Genomic DNA, 20,945 nt, shown 5'->3' with positions numbered 1-20,945 from the left:
TCGTCCATATGGCCCCCCCATACCCTATACATCGTCCATATGGCCCCCCCATCCCCTATGCATCGTCCATATGGCCCCCCCATACCCTATGCATCATCCATACGGCCCCCCCATCCCCTATGCATCGTCCATATGGCCCCCCCATCCCCTATGCATCGTCCATATGGACACGCTGCTCTCCCCGTCCCCATCCCCTATGCACGGTCCATACGGACACGCTCCCATCCCGGCCGGCTCTATAGGGTCCCGCCGCCGGCCATAGGATGCTGCAGCCCTCCATGTCGGTGCATCCCGGCGGCCGCGCTATAGGGACACCTATACGGTGCGTACGTCACCACTGCGGGAAAACGTAGGAGCCGGGGGTCGTGCATCGATGCCGTAGGAGCCTGCGCACGCTTATATAGGGGATGGGACGGTCCCTCTGTAGCCGTCCCTATAGGATGGGGGGGTATAGCAATGCCTACGTTTACGCTGGCTATACGGACGTGTCCATACGTATAGGGGATGTGTCCATATGTACAGGGGACGTGTCCATACGTACAGGGGACGTGTCCGTATGTACAGGGGACATGTCCATATGTACAGGGGACGTGTCCATACGTATAGGGGACGTGTCCGTATGTACAGGGGACATGTCCATACGTATAAGGGACGTGTCCATACGTATAGGGGATGTGTCCATATGTACAGGGGATGTGACCATACGTACAGGGGACGTGTCCATACGTATAGGGGATGTGTCCATATGTACAGGGGACGTGTCCATACGTATAGGGGACGTGTCCATACGTATAGGGGACATGTCCATATGTACAGGGGACGTGTCCATACGTATAGGGGACGCGTTTCCCGCACGGATCTCCCGGCCGCTGCCTCTGCAGAAATACTTATAGAGGCAGTATATAAATACGACGGCTATACGGGGTGCGCCGCACCGGCCGCGCTTTCCCGCCTCGGCGTGTTTGCGTACGACACGTATAGGGCACGGTGTTTGTGCGGCCCGCGGGACCTTATCCCTCTGCAAACAAACAGCTATAGGGTACGACCCCTATAGCCGTATCTTTCTTTATGCTGTTTATTCAGCGCGGAGGCAGAGGCGCCTCTATAGGGGGTCGTCGGTGCCGTCTATAGGGGATGTATAGCTGCCGCGGGCACTCGCCTTCACCCTCCCCTTAAAGATGTCCTTACAGACGCGCGTCCTCCGTAGGCAGGTGCCGTTCCTATAGCGCTATCCATATTTACGGAGCGCGTACGGGCTGCTGCTCCTGTTCCGTATAGGCTGCTGCCTTCCCCTATAGGCACGCCATACGGACCCCTCGCCCCGGCGTCGCCGCGGCCCTGCAAAGCTCCGGCTGTATGGGCTCGCCTGGCAGGGCCGTATAGCGCTATACAGGGGGGCTGTATATCCGTATATAGCAGGGCTGTATAGCGCTATACGGAGGGGCCGTATATCCGTATATAGCAGGGCCGTATAGCGCTATACGGAGGGGCTGTATATCTGTATATAGCAGGGCCGTATAGCGCTATATGGGGGGGCCGTATATCCGTATATAGCAGGGCCGTATAGCGCTATACGGAGGGGCTGTATATCTGTATATAGTGGGGCCGTATAGCGCTATATGGGGGGGCCGTATATCCGTATATAGCAGGGCCGTATAGCGCTATACGGGGGGGCTGTATATCTGTATACGGGGGGGCTGTATATCACTATACAGAGGGGCCGTATATCCGTATATAGCAGGGCCGTATAGCGCTATACGGAGGGGCTGTATATCTGTATATAGCAGGGCCGTATAGCGCTATATGGAGGGGCTGTATATCCGTATATAGCAGGGCCGTATAGCGCTATACGGAGGGGCTGTATATCTGTATATAGTGGGGCCGTATAGCGCTATATGGGGGGGCCGTATATCCGTATATAGCAGGGCCGTATAGCGCTATACGGGGGGGCTGTATATCTGTATACGGGGGGGCTGTATATCACTATACAGAGGGGCCGTATATCCGTATATAGCAGGGCCGTATAGCGCTATACGGGGGGGGCTGTATATCTGTATATAGTGGGGCCGTATAGCGCTATACGGGGGGGCCGTATATCCGTATATAGCAGGGCTGTATAGCGCTATACGGAGGGGCCGTATACATCCATATGGTGGGGCTGCACGTCTCTGTATAGCAGGGCTGCGTACGCGTACACGACGGGGCTGCACACCTCTATAGGGTGGGGCTGCACAGCCCTATACGGTGCTATAGGGGCGCCCGCACCCCCATCGGGGCGCCGGTTCCTCTCCTTAAAATCTGCCCCGTGCCCACGGGCGTGCACGTGTGTGCCCGGCTTTGCACGGCGTTACACACCCGCGTCCGGCATTGCACGGCACAGCTCCGGCGTCCTCAGCATTGCACGGCGTTACACACCTGCGTCCGGCATTGCACGGCGCAGCTCTGGCGTCCTCAGCATTGCACGGCGTTACACACGCATGCCTGGCATTGCATGGCGTTACACACCTGTCCCCAGCATTGCACGGCGTTACACACCTGCGTCCAGCATTGCACACCCGCGTCCAGCATTGCACGGCGCAGCTCTGGCATCCTTGGCGTTACACACCCGTCCCCGGCATTGCACAGTGTTGCACACCCGTCCCCGGCATTGCACGGTGCAGCTCTGGCATCCTCGGCGTTACACACCCGTCCCCGGCATTGCACGGCGTTACACACCCGTCCCCGGCATTGCACGGTGCAGCTCTGGCATCCTTGGCGTTACACACCCGTCCCCGGCATTGCACGGCGTTGCACACCCGTGCCAAGCCTCGTAGGGCTCTGCAGACGCCTGCCCCCCCCGCGGGGCACACCGGGGCACACCGGGGCACACCGGGGCACACCGGCAGAGGCGGCGGGGGGTCGTCCCGTCCGTCTGCCCCCCCCCTCCCCCCCCCCAACTCCCCTGCCCCCCCTCCCCCCCCTCGTTATCCTGCCGGGGCCGGCGGATCAAAGCGGCCCCATTGATCCCCGCATCGATCCGGGCCGGGCCGGGCCGGGCCAGGGGGGGCCGGGGGGGGCCGGGGGGGGGCCGGGCCGCGCTCCCATCGCCGCGGGTCATGAAACAACGAGCCCAGGCGGGCCGGCGGCCGGGCGCTAATTGGGGCCATGAATAATGCAGGGCCGGGGGGGGGGCTGGGCCGGGGGAAGGGGGGCGGGGGGGGGGGGGCAGGGCAAATCACCCCCCACACACACACCACCACCCCCCCCGCCAGCCCCGGGCGGCCCACGCGTGGGCACGAGGGGGGTGCGGGGGGGGGGGGGGGGAGCGTGTAGGGGTGCGCGTAAAGAACGGCGAGTGTCTGGGGGGTGGAGGTGCGGGGGGGCACGGGGGTGCACCTAAAGGGGGGGGGGCGTATAGGGGTGTACGTAAAGGGGGGGCTGAGCATATAGGGGTGCACCTAAAGGGGGGGGGCGTATAGGGGTGTACGTAAAGGGGGGGCTGAGCATATAGGGGTGCACATAAAGGGGGGGGCGTATAGGGGTGTACGTAAAGGGGGGGCTGAGCATATAGGGGTGCACATAAGGGGGGGGCGTATAGGGGTGTACGTAAAGGGGGGGCTGAGCATATAGGGGTGCACATAAAGGGGGGGGCGTATAGGGGTGTACGTAAAGGGGGGGGCGCATGTAGGGGTGTACGTGTGGGGGCTGAGCATATAGGGGTGCACGTAAAGGGGGGGGCGTGTAAAGGGGGGTGCATATAGGGGTGTACGTAAAGGGTCTGGGGGTATGGGGGGTGTATGTGTGGGGGCTGAGCACATAGGGGTGTACGTAAAGGGGGGGGCGCGTATAGGGGTGTGTGTAAAGGGTCTGGGGGTATGGGGGGGGTGCACGTGTGGGGGCTCAGCATATAGGGGTTGTATGTAAAGGGGGGGTGCGTATAGGGGTGGATGTGTGGGGGCTGAGCATATAGGGGTGCACGTAAAGGGTCTGGGGGGTGTACATGGGGGGGCTGAGAGTTGGGGCGTATGTAAGGGGGGGCACGTATAGGGGTGTATTTAAAGGGTCTGGGGGGGTATGTGCAGGGGCTGAGCATATAGGGGTGGACGTGCGGGGACTGCGTGTGTAGGGGAGTGCGTGAAGGAGCCGAGCGTGTAGGGGATGTACGTGCGGGGACCGAGCATTTGGGGGTGTGCGTGGAGCCGAGCGTATAGGGGTGTATGCGGAGGCTCAGAGTGTGCAAGGGGCTGAGCGTATAGGGGTGTACCTAAAGGACCCGAGCGTACAGGGGTGCGCGTCTCGGGGTGTGCGCACGCTGCGCTGCCCCTCTGCGCAGGGGCTGTGTACGGGGGGGTGGGGGGGTGTATAGGGTGTGTGCACAACGCGTATGCGGCGTGCGTATAGGGGACGTGTCTGCAGGGACAAGGGGTGCGCGTGACCGAACACGCAAGGGATGGCCGTGGAGCATGTAAGGTGCGTGTGCGGGGTGTGCGTATAAGGTGCGTATCGCCTCTATAGGGATGTACGCGGCGTGTCTCGGTGTGTGCCAGGGTTTGCGTGTAAGGAGAGGGTGTGGGGGGGTGTGTAAGGGGGTGCGTGCATCTGGGATGTGCGTGGCAGGTACGAGGAGCGTGTGTAAGGGACGGGGGTGTGTAAGGGATGTGTGTATAAGGGAGGTGTATGGGTGTAAGGGAGGCGTATACACGTATAAGGGAGGCGTGTGTAAGGGAAGTGTATGTGTATATAGGTGGTGTACGTGTGTGTAAGAGTGGTGTGTATATGTATAGGGCAGACGCACAAGTGTGTGTGTGTGTGGGGGTGTGCCGCGGAGGTGTACAAGTGCCTAAGGGAGGTGGGGGGTGTGTGTGTAAGGGGCACGTACGTGTGTGTAAGGGATGCGTACGTGTCTGTGTGTGTATAGGGGACTGTGTGTATAAAGGATGCGTGCACAGGGGATGCGTGTGCAAGGGTTGTGTGCATAAGAGCCGCGTGTGCAGGGAAGGTGCGTGTAAGGGCTGTGGTTGTAAAGGTTGTGTATATAAGGGCTGTGTGTGTAAGGGCAGCACGTATAAGGGCTGGGGGGGTGCGTGTGTGCAAGGGCCGCGTGCACGTGTGGGTGCGGGCAGGTGGGATGTGAGCACGGGGGACGCGCGTGTAAGGGACGCGTACGTAGGGGATCGCGTGTATCACGGATGCGCGTGTGTGTTTAGGGGGGGGGGGGTGCGCGTGTGTGCGCGTGCGGGGGGGCGGTGTGCAGGGGGTGCAGTGTGCAGGGGTGCGCGTGCGAGGCCCGCGTGCACGCGTGGGTACGGCGGCGGGTGGCCGCGGGCCGCAATTCCCAGCGCTGCTCGTTAGTGGCGGCTGCCGGAGCCGCCGCCGAGTTGAAAGCGCCGAAACCCGAATCAAAACTAACAAGGAAACGAGCCGGTGCCGGGGGGCACGGGGGGGGGGGGAAAGGGGGGGAAAGGGGGGGCTGGGGGGAGCGGGGGGGGGCGGGGATCTTCCCCAGGCCCTAAATCCTCCCCCGCGCCCCGTCCCTGCACCCCAAGTCCTCCCTGCACCCCTAAATCCTCCCCCGCGCCCCGTTCCTGCACCCCCAAGTCCTCTGTGCACCCCTAAATCCTCCTCTGTGACCGGTCCCCGCACCCCAAGTCCTTCCTGCACCCCCAGGTTCTCCCTGCAACCCTAATCCCTCCCTGCACCCCTAAATCCTCCCCTGCACCCCCAAGTCCTCCACGCACCCCAATCCCTCCCCTACACCCCTAAATCCTCCCCTGCACCCCATCCCCGCACCCCAAGTCCTCCCTGCACCCCTAAATCCTCCTCTGTGACCGGTCCCCGCACCCCAAGTCCTCCCTGCACCCCCAGGTTCTCCCTGCACCCCTAATCCCTCCCTGCACCCCTAAATCCTCCCCTGCACCCCTAAATCCTCCCCTGCACCCCGTCCCTGCACCCCCAAGTCCTCCACGCACCCCAATCCCTCCCCTGCACCCCTAAATCCTCCCCTGTGCCCCGTCCCTGCACCCCCAAGTCCTCCCTGCACCCCCAGGTTCTCCCTGTGCCCCTAATCCCTCCCCTGCACCCCATCCCTGTACCTCCAGGTCCTCCCCGCACCCCTAATTCCTCCTGGCACCCCTAATTCCTCCTCTGGACCCCCAAGTCCTCTGTGCACCCCTAATCCCTCCCCTGCACCCCTAAATCCTCCCCTGCGCCCCATTCCTGTACCTCCGGGTCCTCCCCGCACCCCTAATTCCTCCCCTGCGCCCATCCCCACACCCCCAGACCCCCTCTCCCTCTCCGCTCCCCACATGCCCCCCCCCCCCATCAAGGCTGCACCCCCATCCCTCCCGTCGCCCCCCCGCAGGTGTGACCCCACCATGGACTGCAGCTGCGTCTCGGACCTGCTCCTCACCTCCCCGGTGCCCGCGCTCTGGACCCCAGGTACCCACGGCTCCACGGACACGGGGGGGGGGGGGTGTGGGCATCATTGGGGACCCCGCTGCACCCCCATCCCCCTGCACAGCACCAGCTGCCCGCGATCGCTGTGCACAGCGTGACCCCCCCCCCCCCCCCCGCGCGCTTGAGACGGGGAACCGGGACCCACAGGGACGTCGTCACGGGCACCTCGGTGTCACCCGCGACCCACGCGTGACATCATCACGGGCACCCCCAGTCCCCTTTCGCCGCTCCGCCGTCACGCAGCGCCCCCCACACCCACCCCACGGCCCGTGACACCCCCCCCCCCCCCCCCCCCCGCAGGTTTCGCCTTCCCGGACTGGGCGTACAAGCCGGAGTCGAGCCCGGGGTCGCGGCAGATCCAGCTCTGGCACTTCATCCTGGAGCTGCTGCGCAAGGAGGAGTACCGGGAGGTGATCGCCTGGCAGGGCGACTACGGCGAGTTCGTCATCAAGGACCCCGACGAGGTGGCCCGGCTGTGGGGCGTGCGCAAGTGCAAACCCCACATGAACTACGACAAGCTCAGCCGGGCACTCAGGTGAGACACCCCCCCCACCCCCGCCCCGCCACGGGACCCCCAAACTGCCCCCCACCACCCCCAGACCCGTATCCCTGCCCGCGGGTTGCTGGTGGGGAGGGCAGCGGGTGCTGGGGGATGCTGGGGGTACTGGAGGCGTTGGGGCACTGGGGGATGCTGGGGGTGCTGGGGGTACTGGAGGCATTGGGGTACTGGGGGTACTGGAGGTGTTGGGGTACTGGGGATGCTGGGGGCACTGGGGGTACTGGAGGCATTGGGGTACTGGGGGATGCTGGGGGTACCAGGCATGCTGGGCATAATGGGGAGTACTGGGGATGCTGGGGGTACTGGGGATGCTGGGGGCACTGGGGGATGCTGGGGGCACTGGGAGCACTGGGGGTGCTGGGGGCACTGGGAGCACTGGGGACACTAGGCAGCACTGGGGGTACCAGGGATGCTGGGGCCACTGGGGATGCTGGCGGCACTGGGGGTACCGGGATGCTGGGGGTACCGGGGATGCTGGGAGCATTGGGGGCACTGGCGGCACTGGGGGCACTGGGGATGGTGGGAGCACTGGGAGCACTGGGGGCACTGGGGGGCACTGGGGGCCACTGGGGATGCTGGGGATGCTGGGGGCACTGGGAGCACTGGGAGCACTGGGGGCACTGGGGATCCTGGAGGCACTGGGGGCACTGGGGGGGACTGGGGGTACCGGGGATGCTGGGATCACTGTGAGCACTGTGAGCACTGAGAGCACTGGGTGCACTGGGAGCACTGGGGATCCTGGAGGCACTGTGAGCACTGGGGGCACTGTGAGCACTGGGGGCACTGGAGGCACTGGGGGCACCAGGGGGGACTGGGGGCACTGCTAGTACCGGGGATGCTGTGAGCACTGTGAGCACTGGGGGCACTGGGTGCGCTGGGAGCACTGGGGATCCTGGAGGCACTGGGGGCACTGGGGGGGACTGGGGGTACCGGGGATGCTAGGAGCACTGTGAGCACTGTGAGCACTGAGAGCACTGAGAGCACTGGGGGCACTGGGGGCACTGTGAGCACTGGGAGCCCTGGGGGCACTGGGAGCACCGGGGGGGGGACTGGGGGCACTGTTAGCACTGTGAGCGCTGAGAGCACTGTGAGCACTGGGAGCCCTGGGGGCACTGGGAGCACCGGGGGGGGGGGACTGGGGGCACTGCGAGTACCGGGGATGCTGTGAGCACTGTGAGCACTGTGAGCACTGAGAGCACTGAGAGCACTGGGAGCACTGTGAGCACTGTGAGCACTGTGAGCACTGAGAGCACTGAGAGCACTGGGAGCACTGTGAGCACTGTGAGCACTGAGAGCACTGAGAGCACTGGGGGCACTGGGGGCACTGGGGGCACTGTGAGCACTGGGAGCCCTGGGGACACTGGGAGCACCGGGGGGGGACTGGGGCCCGGCGGGGCCCAGCGGGGGCCCTGTGCCCCCCCGCGCCCCCAGCGCCGCGCCCCCCAGGTACTACTACAACAAGCGGATCCTGCACAAGACCAAGGGCAAGCGCTTCACCTACAAGTTCAACTTCAGCAAGGTGGTGCTGGTCAATTACCCGCTGCTGGACGTGGCCGGCGGGGCCCCGCTGCTGCTGGCCCCGGGGCCCTTCCCCGGGGGGGGGCACGGCCCCGACTGCGCCCCGCTCACCCCCGAGGTACGGGGGGCGCCGGGGCGCGAGGAGGGGGGGGGGGGGGCTCAGCCCGGAGCTGCCCCCCCCCCCCCACACCCCCCCCCCACACACACCCCCGCAGACGCTGCAGTCGCTTTTCTGCGGCCCGCGCCCCGCCGACCCCCCCGGGCGCCCCCCCCTCTTCGAGCGGCAGCCCGAGGCCGAGAAGCTGCGGCTGGAGGCGGCCATGCCCTTCCTGGGCCCCGGTGAGCGGGCACCGGCACGGGGGGGGGGGGGGGGGGCGGTGGGGACCCCGGTCCTGACCCAGGGAGACGGCGGGTCCGGGTCCGGCCGGGGGCGGGGGGGGGGGGCGTGGGGGGGGCTGGTCCCACCCCGGAGAGGCACGGGGGACACCGGGGGCTGTCCCACGGAGACGGCGGGGGAACCGGGTGCCGTCCCGGTGTGGCTGCGGGGGGGTCCCGGTGCCCGTCCCGGTGCTGGTGCCGGGGGGGGGGGGGTGTCCCGGTGCCCGTCCCGGTGCCGTTCCGGCGCTGACCCCCCCCCCCCCCCCCGCCCTCCCCGCAGGTCTCTCCGGTTACTCCAAGGCCCCGGCGCTGCTGGGGGCGTACGGGCGGCCGCCGGTGCCCGAGTACCCGTGGGGCTGGGGGCCGTACGTGCCCGGGGCGCTGCCGCTGCCCGGCTCCAAGCTGCCCGCCGCGCTCTACCCGCCGCCCTTCTACCCGCCGCTGCCGCCGCCGCCGCCCCCCGCCGCCGCTCCGGTATCGGGGCCGGTGTCGGTGTCGGGGCCGGGCCCGGAGCCGTCGGGGCGGCCGCTGGAGCCGGGCTCGGACTCGGAGCTGGAGGTGACGGACGGCGGCGGCAGCAGCTCGGGGGACGAGGCCGGCAGCCCCCCCCCCCGCCCCCCGCCGCCCGCGGAAAGGGCCCGGTGCGCAGCTGAGCGACACCGCCACGGCCCCCGGGATTGGGGGGGGGGGGGGGGGCGCCGGGCCGGGACCCCCCACGGCCGGGGGGGGAGGGGGGGCTGGCAGAGGGAGCCTGACACCCCCCCCCCCCCAAGACACAGGGGCCCCCCCCGCCCCGGGCCCCCCCAGCCCCTGACCCCCTGCACCCATGGGGGCCCGGGGGGGGCCCTAACCCCCACCCCGTGGGTGACAGAGCCGGGGGGGCTCCAGCCCCCCCCCCCCCCCCGAGCGTGGACCCAGGCGTCCGCGCTGTTTGGAGAGGGGGGGGGAAGGCCGCGGCCCCCTCCCCCTTTTTTAACCCCCCCGCCCCGGGCGCAGGAGATGTCGCCCCCCCCCCCCCCCCGCCACTGGAAGTGCAATATCGTCTGTGCCCCCCCGTGCCCCCCGCTTGTGCGTCGTTGTGATGGAGGAACGAGCCCCCCGCCCCCCCCCCCCCGCGCCCCCCCTGTAAATACCCCCCCCCCCGCCGCCCCCCCCGGCGGCTGCTCAAGCAATAAAGTCACCTCGCTCGGCCTGGCCTCCGCCTCTGGGGGGCACGGGGGGGACCCGGGCGACGGGGGGGGGGCCCCACTGAGCCCCCCCAAAAAAGGACCAAGTGGGGCAGAAGCAACGAGAGTTTATTTGGCGTTTTCCCGAGTTCTTTGGTTTTCTACCCCGAAAGACCCCCCCCCCGGGAGACCCCCCGTCCCGTCCCGTCCCAGCGCCTGCTCACAGCAGTGGGGGGGTCTGGGGTCCCTGCTGTAAAGAGGGGGGGGGACCCCCCCCATTTTCTGTACAAAGGTTAAAACCCTCCTCCCCCCCAGCGCTGCATTTCGGGGCCCCCCGTGCCCCCACCCCGCTGCGGTCCCATATATATATATTTATATAAAATCCCAGCAAATGTATAAAAACAAAAGAAACAGCCTGGGGGGGGGGGCGGGGGAGGCGCGGGGGCACCCCCAGAACGGTACCAGGGAAGGTGGGGCGCCCCGGCGCGGCGCGGCACGGCGCTACGTACGCGTCAGGATACGGCCCCGCCGCCCCGAGCTGCTGCCCCGCGGCGTGGGGTGAGGGGGGGGGGGCCCCAAATCCACCCGGGGGGGGGGGCCTGGGGGGAGAGACAGAAATGGGTCAGCGACCCCCAAGATGTGACCCACCACGTGCCCCACAGAATCACGCGCCCCACAGCCACCCCCTTTGCCTCCCTGCTGTGATGCAGCCCTGACCCACGGCACCCCCGGCCCCACGGCACTCCCAGCCCCATGGCACTCACAGCCCCACGGCACCCCCGGCACTCCCGGCCCCCCGGCACCTCCGGCCCCACAGCACTCACAGCCCCATGGCACCCCCGGCCCCACGGCACCTCCGGCCCCATGGCACTCACAGCCCCACGGCACCCCCGGCACTCCTGGCCCCCCAGCACCTCCAGCCCCATGGCACTCCCGCCCCACGGCACCTCCGGCCCCACGGCACCCCCGGCCCCACGGCACCCCTGGCCCCACGGCACCCCCTTACCTGCCCTCATGTGAAGAGGCAGCCGGTGGAGCTGCGCTTGGCCAGGAACTCCTGGAGCTGCCAGTAATGCTCCTCGATTTCCTGGGGGCACAGACCCACAGCCGTTACGGGGGGGCACAGACCCACAGCCGTTACAGGGGGGGCACAGACCCACAGCCGTTACGGGGGGGGCACAGACCCACAGCCGTTATGGGGGGGCGCAGACCCACAGCCGTTACGGGGGGGGCACAGACCCACAGCCGTTACGGGGGGGCACAGACCCACAGCGGTTACAGGGGGGCACAGACCCACAGCTGTTACGGGGGGGGCGCAGACCCCCACTCACCTTCAGCCTCTGCAGCGTCTCCTCCAGGCCCTGCAGCTCGTCCCCCAGCCAGGCCGCCTGCTGTGGGGGGAGCGCCAGGGGGGGCACGGACCCCCCTGCCTCGGGCAGCCGAGACCCCCACTGCAGGGCGCGGGGGCCGTTTGGGGTGGCCCCTGTGAGGGAGGGAGAGAGAGAGAGGGGGGGGGTTACACCCCAAAGGCCCCCGGTGCCCCCCCCCCCCGAGCCCCGGCGCCCCCCGCCCTCCCCGTACCTGCGGTCCCCCCCTCGGGGCGCTGCCCGCGGCCCTCGCCCTCGCTCTCAGCCCCATCACCCGCGTCCCGCTGCTCCTCCTCGGGGGGGGCCGGGCCAGGGCCCCCCCAGGCGTCCTCGGGGGGAGAGGCGGCCCCGTCACCGTCCCCCGCCGCCGGCGTTGGCCCCGGCAGCAGCTGCTTCAGCGCCGACACTGGGGGGGGGGTGAAGGAAGGGAAGGGTGGGGGGGCGGCCGTGGGGTGGGGGCGGCCCCAGAGATTGGGGTCTGGGGGTACAGCAGGAGGGGTGGGGGGTTGGGGGGGGTCCTGGGGGTCCGCGTGCCCGTCTCACCTCTGCCCAGCGCGGCGGCGGCCAGGCCCCCCTCACCGCCCGGCCGGGGGGGTCTCCGCAGGGCCAGCAGCTCCGCCAGCGCCCGCTCGGCCTCTCTCTTCTCGGGGCTCCCCTCGAACTCGGTGCCCTCCACCGCCCCGTCCTTCTCGCGCTCTGGGGGGGCGTGCGGCCGTCAGACCCCCGCCGCCCCCCCCCCCCGGGCAGGGCCAGGCCCTGGCGGGGGCTGCCCGCACCGCGCCCCCCCCGGACCCCCGCTCACCGTCCAGGGGCAGCGGCTCCTTCAGGGACCCCCCGTTCTCCGAGCTGCTCAGCAGCGGCTCCCGGTACCCGCTGGGGGGGGAGGGGGGTGTCAGTGAAGCGCTCGACCCCCCTCTGCCCCCCCCAAATTCACCCCCCTGCACCCCAAAACCACCCCCCCCCACTCACTAGATGGGGCTGTGGGGGCTCTGCCCCACGCGGGACGTCTTCGCCCGGTGGGACCCCGGCAGCTTGAGGGAGCCGGCCGTCTCGCTGATCATGGCGCACCAGCTGCGGACAGACTCGGGGTGAGCGCCCCCAGAACCTCGCGCGCCCCCCCCCCAAATCCCGCCCCCCCCAGCCCCCCAATCCCACGCCCCCCCCAGCCCCCCAATCCCACGCCCCCCCACTCACTTCTTCCTTTCCGAGACCGTCTGCGCCACCAGCTCGTAGATCTGGGCCCCGTTCTCCCAGCTGATGATGACGTAAAAGGCCTTGTGGTCTGGGGGGCAGCAAAGGGGGTGTTGGGGGGGGGCATTTTGGGGTGACCCCGGCCCCCCCCTACTCCGCTCTGCCCCACACGTGTACCCCACAAACTCCGTCAGGGACCCCCGCCGCTCCGGCGAGCGCCTGCCAGCCCCACGCCGCCCCCGCCTGTGCAGACGCTCCGTACCCCAAAACCAGCCCCATACCCCAAAAGAGGCCCCGTACCCCCAAACCAGCCCCCCCTCCCGCCCGCGCCCCCCACCTGTGGCAACCTCGCGGGTCATGGCGGAGCTGAGCTTGATGATGGGGCTCAGCATCTGCTTGCCGTCGGGCGTGGGCGTGATGGTGCGGCTGTGGCAGCGCAGCACCAGCCGCTCTTCCTGCCGCTGCAGCAGCACCAGCAGGTCGTCCAGCAGCAGCACGTGCACGTCTGGGGGGGGGGACACACCCCCAAAACCCCGGGGGGGGGGGATGTCAGCGGGGCGCCCCGCTACATCCCTGCATCGTGTGTTCGTCCCCCTGGCCCCGTCCACGGCCCCCTCGCTCACCCACGGCCTTGTCCCGGGTGACGCGCCAGGTCAGCGGCCCCTCGTGCACCAGGTTCCTCTTGGTGATGTCCGTGTTCTGGGGACAGCGGGGAGTTAGGGGGGGTCAGGGGGCAGTTTGGGGGGGGGTGGGACCCCCCTCCAACCCCACGGCAGCCCCCCCCCACCTCACCTTGAACTCGCTCAGCAGTGGGTCCATGCTCTGCTTCAGGTTGGAGAGGTCCAGGCGCCGCTGGTAGTCCTTCAGCTTCTGCGGGGGGGGGGAAGGGGGGAGTGAGGAGGTGGAGAGGGCCAGGGGGACACGGGGGGGACACGGGGGGGACGCGGGGGGGCCCTTACCATGAGGTTCTCCATGTCCCGCACCTCCTGGTTGACGTGGTTCAGGATCTGGCGGCAGCACTCGGCCGCCTGCTCCACCTTGGCCCGCTCGCCCGCGGCCTCTGTGGGGGGGACGGGACGGACACACAGACAGACGGGTGGATGGACAGAGGGACGGGGGGTGTTGAGGGGGTTTGGGGGTGCGGCCCCCCGCCCCTCTCACCGGTGCACTTGGTGATGTTGTGCAGCAGCAGCGGGTACTTGGTGAGGCGCTGCATCTCGGTGGGGATGATGTCCTTCAGCTGCAGCCGGCGGCACCGGGGCTGGCTCTCCGCCTCCTGGGGGGGGGGGGGGAAACGGGACAGCGTTGGGAGGCGCGAGGAGGGGGGGGCGGGGGGGGGGCGTCTGGGGGTTCAGGGACCCCTCGGGGGGGTCGTGGAGCATTCCGGGGTGGGGGGCAGGATACCTGTATGAACTGGCTGAAGCGGGTGTCCTTGCGCTGCTTGGCCTTGAGCTGCTCCAGGGCGAAGGACTGGCGGCTGCAGAAGCGCGCCGAGATCTTCTGGAACCAGCTGCCCTCCGTGCCCTCGAACTGGGAGGGGAGCTCACGTCAGACCCCCGCGCTCGTCCCGCTCGCTCGCGCCCACCCCGCACGCTCGTGTCAGCTCCGCGTGTTTTACCCTGCGCGTTCGCGCCCAGCCCCGCGCGCTCACCCGCGCCAGCAGGACGTCCCCGATCTCCGAGATGACGTAGTCGCTCTCCTCCCGCAGCTTCTTCAGGCTGTCGAGGAAGAGGGCTGGGGCAGGGTGGGGGTAGGACGACCCCCCCCGTCCCCGTCCCACCGTCGCCCCCCCCGGCCCCCCCCCCGACTCACTGTGCACCTCCACCAGGTCCTCCAGGCTGGGGAAGATGTTGGAGAGCTCCTGCTCGTCGAAGAAGCCCTCCCGCAGCATGGGCTGGTAGAAGACCTCCAGCAGGACGCGCAGCATGCGCACGTGGGCGTGCTCCGTCAGGAACAGCTCTGGGGGGGCGGCGGGGGGGTGTCAGGGTGGTGGGAGGGGGTCCCGGGGCGGCGGGGGAGGGGGGATGTCTCACCGTTGATGACTTCTTGCCGCTTGACTTCGCTCTTCTTCAGCCTGAGGAGGGCGTCGGGGGCGGCGAGCTGCCGCCAGGCCGGCGGCTCCAGCTCCAGCTCCGCAACGCGCGGCTCAGTCTCCTCAGACTGGGGAGGCAGAAAGGACTGCGGGGGCTCGCCCCCCCCCCGGCCCCCCCGGCTCCAGGCTGCGGGGAGAGAGAGGTGGGGGGGGGGGGGCTTCAGCGCCGGAGCTGAGGGGGGCGGCGATCCCGGGGCACCCACCTGAACCCCGCGGGGAGGAAGTGGGGGGGGCCGGGTGACGATCTTGGGGCCTTTTCCCCCTCCCCCCCCCCCCCAACCCCAAACCCCCGCCGGGGCGTGGGGGGGTCTCTGCTGGGCGCCCGCCACCTACGTGGGTCGGCGGCGGCCGGGCGGGGGCGCGGGCCCCTCCTCCGGGCGGGTGGCGCGGGCGGCAGCCTGCAGGTCGACGTCGCTGCGGGAGCGCGGCTGCTTGCCCTTGGCCGAGCCGCGCTGGGAACGCTTCCGCTCGTACACGCGCAGGCTCTCCGAGCGGCCCAGCTTCCCCGGCAGCCTGCGGGGCGCGGGGGGGGCAACGGGGCGGGGGGGGGGGGGGGGGCGGGGGGCAAGGGCGGGGGGCGCCCCGCGGCGGGCGGGAAGCCAAGGGGGCGGACACGCGGACACGCGTCCCCAGCGGGACGGACGGACGGGACGGGGACAGGCAGCACAGAGAGCACGGGGGGAGCGGCACCCGGTGGGGGGGGGCAGGGTGACAGCGTGCGGGGGGAGCGGGCGTGCACAGACGAAGGGGGAGAGAAACAGCGTGAGATCTCCTTGGGTGGGGGGGGGGGGGGGGCATGCGTCTGATTCGGGGGGCGCGGAGCCATGCATCAGCCCGGGGGGGGCCTGGGGGGAGGGAGGGAGCCGGGGGGTGCCCCCCCGCCGGCGCTTGGGCCGGGCCATGGGGCTGGGGGGGGCCCCGGTACTTAGCTGAGTCGGTGGGTGGCTCTAAGTGACCGTCCCCCGGCACCGTCGCGCCCCCCAGGCATGCAAGGGGGGGCCCGGGGTCACCAACCTGATCCGTCTTCTGGGGAGAGAGAGCGGGTTAGGGGGGGCGGGTGGCAGCCAAGCAGGGGGGGGGGACACAGGAGAGGGCCCCCACACTCCCCTTCTCCCCACAGCATTCTGCCCGGGGGGGGGTGTGTGCTAATTTGGGGGGGCGCCTGCCAAACCGGGAACGGGTTCCCCAGCAGAAAAGGGGGTGTCTCACCTCTCGTTCTCAGCCCCCTCCTCCGTGGGGTGCTGCTCGCCGGAGGGGGGCTCTGTGGGGCAGAGGCCTCGCGGGGGGGGGTCTCCCAGCTCCGAGGAGCCCGGGGGGTCCGAGCCTACGGGGTGGGAGCGGGAGATGAGCTGGGGAACGCTGCGGCCCCCCCACCCCAAAGCCCGCGGCCCCCCCTCACCTGCATCGCCCTCGGCGCCCTCCCCTGGCGGGGGGTTGATGGTGACGGCCACGTTGGGGGGGTCGGGGGTCCCGGCCGCCCCTGCTCTGGGCCGCGCAGCCCCCCCGTCCATCTTCTCGGCGGCCTTCGGGCCCTTCCTCTCGGGGTGCGGCACCTTTTCAGCTGGGGGGTGCCGAGGCAGGGGTCAGCAAAGTCCCCTCGCCCCCCCCCAAATATCTCCTACCAGCCCTGTTCCCCCCACCCCAAACCGGCCCCCTCTGCCCCCCCAGGACCCAGGCGGTGGGGGACGGGCTGTCGGCATGCGGGGCGGGGGTTAGCGTGTGACAGGGGGCGGCTCTCGGCCCCCCCCCCGGGGCGGGGGTTAATGGGTGAGGGGTCCCATGCGGGGGGGGGCGGGAGGGGGTACCTTCGCCCTCAGGGACTTTGCTTTGCCTGAAATCGGCATCTGCAAGAGAGAAAACGGGGAGGGGGGCGCTGAGGGGGCGGGGGCGAGGGGGGGGGGCCGGGCCGAGCCCCCCGGCGTCTCCCCCCAGGCTCACCACGGGGGCCTCCGGCGCGCGGCTGTGGGGAGAAACGGGGTGGGGGGGGGGGGGGGCAGGAAGAAGGCGGGAAGGGGACACCCCCCCCCCGCCGCGGCCCCCCACTTACTGTGGGCGTCCCGGCTCCAGAGGGCCGCCCCCGGCAGGCTGAAGCCCTTCCGCGACTTCACCTGCAGCTCGTCCGCCTTCTTGTTCCCCGAAATCTGCGGGAGGTGGGGGGGGTCAGAGGGAACTGGGGGGGTCAGAGGGAACTGGGGGGGGTCAGAGGGAACTGGGGGGGCCCCTCCAGCCCGAGGGGGGTGGTCTCACCTTTTTGCGGAAGAAGTTGGACTTGGATTTCTTGCCGTCACCCAGTTTGGTTTTAACCCCCAGGTACTTCATGTAGGTGACGATGGCGCCGAAGATGGCGGAGCTGGGAGGGGGCCGGGGGTGAGGGAGGCTGCGGGGGGGCTGGGGGGGGTCGCGGTCCCACCCCAGCGGGGGACGAACGCTGCCTCCTGTGTCCCCACAGCCTGCCGCCCCCACCAGGCTGGGGGGCAGAGCGCACCCCTGCTCTGCCAGGGGCCCCTCAGGAGCCCCCCCATGCAGCCCCCCACCTCTGCACGGCCCCCCCAAACGCCTCCCGCGCCCCCCGAAACGCTTCCCTCACCTCTTCTCCTCGTCGGAAGAAATGGTGAGGCTGGGGAAAGGAAGAGAGCGTGAACCCAGGCGTCCGGGGAGCCCGACCCCCCCAAATCACGCCTCAGCCCCCCCCCCCAATCCCACAGCAGAGTGGGGGTCTCCCCCCGCCGGCCCCTCACCGGTAGGCCAGCCCCATGTCGGTGTGTCAGTGCCGGGCGCCGGAGCATGATCTGGTGCGGAGACGCGTGCGTGTGCTGGGACAGACTGGGACGCACTGGGCTGGGGGGGTTTGGGGCTGGGGGGGTTTATACGGAGCCGGGGCTGATGCAATCGAGAGCAATACCCAGGAAAAGGGGGGGGTCTCCCCCCACCAGCCCGCCGCAGCTGGCTCTGGTCTGGGACCGGCGCCCGGCAGGGGAGGGCCGCCAGATGTGGCGGAGGGAGGGGACTGCCGAAAAGCCTGGAGGTGGGACGGGGTTTTGGGGGTGGGGGGGGTGGGGGGGTGGTGTCGCCCGGCTTGTGGAGGGGGGGTTACCCAGTTGCGGGGGGGGGGGTCCCCGGGACACCCCACTCACTGCATCTCCTCCAGGCGCGCCAGCAGCACCTCCGCCAGCTGCTTCTCCTTGGCCTCGCGGATGCCGTGGTCGCGGGTGCGGTAGGACTCCAGCTCCGTCAGCTCCTGCTCCCCCGGCGTCATCCCCATCAGCCGCTTGGACCTGCGGGAGGGGGCGTCAGCCGGCGGGGCCCCCCCCACCCCTGAGCCCCCCTGCCCCTCCCGGGGCCTCCCCCCCCCCACCTGAAGTCCTCCAGCTGCCGGGAGATCTCGGGCTCCTGGAAGGCCTGGATCTCCTGCAGGTACCGGCGCTGCACCTCGTCCGACAGCAGCTCGGGGCGCGTCCGGTCTGGTGGGGAGGGGGCATCAGCGGCGTGCCCCCCACCCCGATGCCTGTGGGGACCCCCGGCGGCATGGCCCCCGGCCCCGGGGAGGCGGTGCTGCCTCGCTGCCAGTCCCCCCGGCCCCCCCTCGGAGCTGCGGTCCCATGAGCTCACCCTGGCTGGGGCTTCCCAGGCAGCTTCCGGCCCTGGCCGCAGGGCGGCTGGGTGGGGCGGGTGGAGGAAGGGCCGGGGCAGGGGGTACCAGGGGGTGCTGGCGGCCCCCCCAAAAGGAGAGGGGCTGTGGAGGGGAGCAGGAGGCCGAGCCGTGACCCCCTCCCCGGTCCTGCCGGCAGCAGGGTTTCACTCACCCAGTTCAAACTGCACCTGGTGGGGGACGGGCACCCGCAGCAGCTGCGAGAGAGAGAGGGGGGTGAGGATGGGGGCACCCCCTTGCCAAGGCCCCCGTGGGGCGGGGGGGGGGCTTTGGGGGGGCACTCACCCCTGCCTTGTCCAAGAACATGTGGCAGAACTCCAGGAACTGCTTCTTGCCTTCCTTGGGGTTCATCCTGCGCAGCATGTCCACGTGCAGGTAGCAGAGCTGAGGGGCGCACGGGGGGGGGGGGGGGGGCACAGGCAGGGGTGAAGGCAGGGCAACCCCCCCTCTGCCCCCCCAAGCCCCCAAACCTTCCCCCCCCCCAGTATTTTACCTCAGCTCCAGCCCCTGCCAGCGGGGAGGGGGGAACAGAGAGAAGAGGTTATTCAAGGGGAAGCGGGGGTGCAGCCGCTCGCCCACGGGCGCCCTCCCGGGGGCGTTCCCCCACCGCAGTTTACCCCCCGCCGTGCCGCGCTGACCCCCCGCCGTGCCGCGCTGACCCCCCCCGTGCCACGCTGACCCCCCCCGTGCCACGCTGACCCCCCCCCCCCCGTGCCACGCTTACCACAGGGCAGGAGTCGAACTGGAGCACAACGTGCTGCAGGAAGGCCATGAGATAGGCCGGGTGCTGCCGGACCAGCTCCAGGCTCTGGAACAGGCTGTTCTGGTCTTCGGGGTTCTGGGGGGGCAAGGGGGGGGCAGTCAGGCTCCGGGGACCCCCCCCCAGCTCTGATGGGGTGCCCAGTGCCCCCCCCCCCCCCAGCTCACCGGCTCGATGTCATTCTCAAAGTCCTCGTCCTCGGCGCCGATGATGGCCACGCCTGAGCTGCCGGCACCACGAGCACTCGCTGCCGGGCTCTGGGGAGAGACGGGGTGCTGTGGGGCGTGCGGGGGGGGGCATTTGGGGAAGCCCCCCCAGTGAGAACAGCATTTTGGGGGGCTCTGGGTCCCCCTGGAGCGTGTCAGCGGTGCGGGGGGCAACCACTCACCCCGTTAAAGGCCTCCTCCGGCTCCATGCTGCCCCCGGGGTGCGCAGGGGTTCCGTGCTGCGGCTCGCGGGGTCAGAGCTGTGGGAAGAGGGGGTGTCAGAAAGTGGGGGGGACACTTGAGATGAGTTTGTGGGGTCTCAGCCTTTCCCCCCCCCCCGGCAGCAGGCGGGCGGTTTGGGGGCGCAGGCGGGCGGAGGCGCTCTCCCCGCCCTTGAGGCCTGGGGGGGGGGGGGGCCGGGGGGCGGCGCCCGCTTTCAAAGGGGCTCTGTGCCGCACAAAGGGCCCCATTGAGAGCCCCGCGGTGGGGGGGGGCCCTGCTCTGCCCCCCCCCGGCTCACGCCCGCCCGTGCGCCCCTCTGCTCCGCCAGCCGGGGGACGGCGCTTCGGGGGGGCAGCCCCAGGAGGGGAGGGGGGGGGCACTTTGGGGGTGATCCAGCGCTGCCCCCCCCCCCCCAAAACCCACCCCCCCGCCCTCCCACCTACCTGTTTCCGAGCTGGCGAAACGCTCCTGGTGGGGCAGGAAATGTGGCAACCCCCCCCCCCCCGGCCCTGCCGAGCAGGGGGGCGGCCCCCGAGGAGCGGGGGGGCAGTGGTGGGGGGCAGCAGCGGCAGCGGGGGGCCAGGCTCTTCGGGGTGCCCCCCCCCCGTCGCCCCAGGGCGGAAAGGCGTCTCCCCAGGCTGTAAAACAAAGCGGCGGCCCCCAGATTATTTACGGAGCGAGCGAGGCTTCCTGCAGGAAGTGATGTGCGGCAGCTCCCGGCCTCCTGCCCCCTCCCCGCGCCCTGGGGCTGCGCCGTGGCCCCCCCGGCACCCCGCAGGCCCCCCCCCGGGCTGCCCCCCCCCCCGCCCCCAGCCCTCACCCCTGTCCCACAGCCCCGCGGCCCGGCTGGCGGCGGTGCCGGCCGCTGCCCTGGCCCCGTTGGCCATTGTCCAGCCCAGGACGGGGGGGGGGGGACACGGACGGACGGGACGAGGGGGGGGACTGGCGGCCGGGGGCGGTGGGGTCCCCAGTTCTTTGGGGTGGTGGGGGGGGGCGTCGCTCGGGGGGACAGGCGCTCCGGGACTCCCGGCGCTGCCAGGCCGCTGGGGAGGGCGAGAGCCCAAATGGGGGACAAGGCCCCCGTGAGGACCCCCCCCGCCTCCGCCGGCGATAGGCACGGGGGGACGGCCCCCTCCGAGGGACACCCCGCGGGCTCCCCCCGCCCCACGGACCCTCCGGGCCCCACGCGTGTCCGTCCCCCCACCCCGGCGCCGTGGCGGCCCGGCAGGAAGCGGCCACTTCCCGCCCCCCCCCCCCCCCCCCCCCCGCCGCGGGGGCACTCACCGGGCGGGCCGGGCCGTGCTCTGCTCCCCGGGCCGTACCGGGCCGTACCGGGGAGCTGGAACCCGCGTCCTGTTGCGGGCGGGTCCCACCGTCCGTCTCTTCCCGGCGCTTCCTGCGG

The 20,945-nt window shown here is 70.2% G+C and overlaps 2 protein-coding genes across 2 annotated transcripts; one reads left to right on the top strand and one right to left on the bottom strand.

Annotated features, from left to right (window-relative positions):
- The first annotated feature begins 6,353 nt into the window (after positions 1-6,353).
- Positions 6,354-10,761, top strand: ERFL (ETS repressor factor like). Its single transcript, XM_054811323.1, has 6 exons — positions 6,354-6,417; positions 6,736-6,970; positions 8,441-8,630; positions 8,728-8,851; positions 9,171-9,531; positions 10,719-10,761. The coding sequence occupies exons 1-6, from the start codon at positions 6,354-6,356 to the stop codon at positions 10,759-10,761; spliced, it is 1,017 nt and encodes a 338-aa protein (XP_054667298.1).
- On the bottom strand, positions 10,170-20,936 carry ARHGEF1 (Rho guanine nucleotide exchange factor 1). The gene is made up of 34 exons (XM_054811327.1): positions 20,828-20,936; positions 19,987-20,181; positions 19,504-19,581; positions 19,283-19,372; positions 19,080-19,193; positions 18,641-18,739; positions 18,510-18,552; positions 18,062-18,167; positions 17,841-17,981; positions 17,294-17,323; positions 16,954-17,056; positions 16,754-16,847; positions 16,512-16,550; positions 16,106-16,267; positions 15,916-16,030; positions 15,721-15,732; positions 15,105-15,219; positions 14,648-14,864; positions 14,427-14,573; positions 14,266-14,348; positions 14,019-14,144; positions 13,776-13,890; positions 13,574-13,674; positions 13,407-13,484; positions 13,238-13,313; positions 12,952-13,119; positions 12,618-12,705; positions 12,393-12,494; positions 12,226-12,296; positions 11,967-12,119; positions 11,638-11,829; positions 11,388-11,539; positions 11,062-11,143; positions 10,170-10,653 (listed from the first exon to the last, which is right to left on the bottom strand). The coding sequence occupies exons 3-33, from the start codon at positions 19,528-19,530 to the stop codon at positions 11,069-11,071; spliced, it is 3,234 nt and encodes a 1,077-aa protein (XP_054667302.1). The 5' UTR covers positions 19,531-19,581; positions 19,987-20,181; positions 20,828-20,936; the 3' UTR covers positions 10,170-10,653; positions 11,062-11,068.
- Positions 20,937-20,945: the final 9 nt, after the last annotated feature.

This window comes from Grus americana (genome assembly GCF_028858705.1).
Source record: "Grus americana isolate bGruAme1 chromosome 27 unlocalized genomic scaffold, bGruAme1.mat SUPER_27_unloc_10, whole genome shotgun sequence".
Taxonomy (NCBI): domain Eukaryota; kingdom Metazoa; phylum Chordata; class Aves; order Gruiformes; family Gruidae; genus Grus; species Grus americana.
This window is presented reverse-complemented; position numbering and strand designations above follow the sequence as displayed.

What these genes read in the sequence shown, in the direction of transcription:
- ERFL (XM_054811323.1), top strand. Translation starts at nt 6,354, where the DNA reads ATGGACTGCAGCTGCGTCTCGGACCTGCTCCTCACCTCCCCGGTGCCC. An exon ending in GCGCCCCGCTCACCCCCGAG is followed by an intron (nt 8,631 to 8,727) that starts GTACGGGGGGCG and finishes ACACCCCCGCAG; the next exon opens with ACGCTGCAGTCGCTTTTCTG. An exon ending in CATGCCCTTCCTGGGCCCCG is followed by an intron (nt 8,852 to 9,170) that starts GTGAGCGGGCAC and finishes CCCTCCCCGCAG; the next exon opens with GTCTCTCCGGTTACTCCAAG.
- ARHGEF1 (XM_054811327.1), bottom strand. Translation starts at nt 19,530, where the DNA reads ATGGAGCCGGAGGAGGCCTTTAACGGG. An exon ending in AGTTCGACTCCTGCCCTGTG is followed by an intron (nt 18,740 to 19,079) that starts GTAAGCGTGGCA and finishes TGCGCCCCTCAG; the next exon opens with CTCTGCTACCTGCACGTGGA. An exon ending in GACCCGCGAGGTTGCCACAG is followed by an intron (nt 12,706 to 12,951) that starts GTGGGGGGCGCG and finishes GCTGCCCCCCAG; the next exon opens with ACCACAAGGCCTTTTACGTC.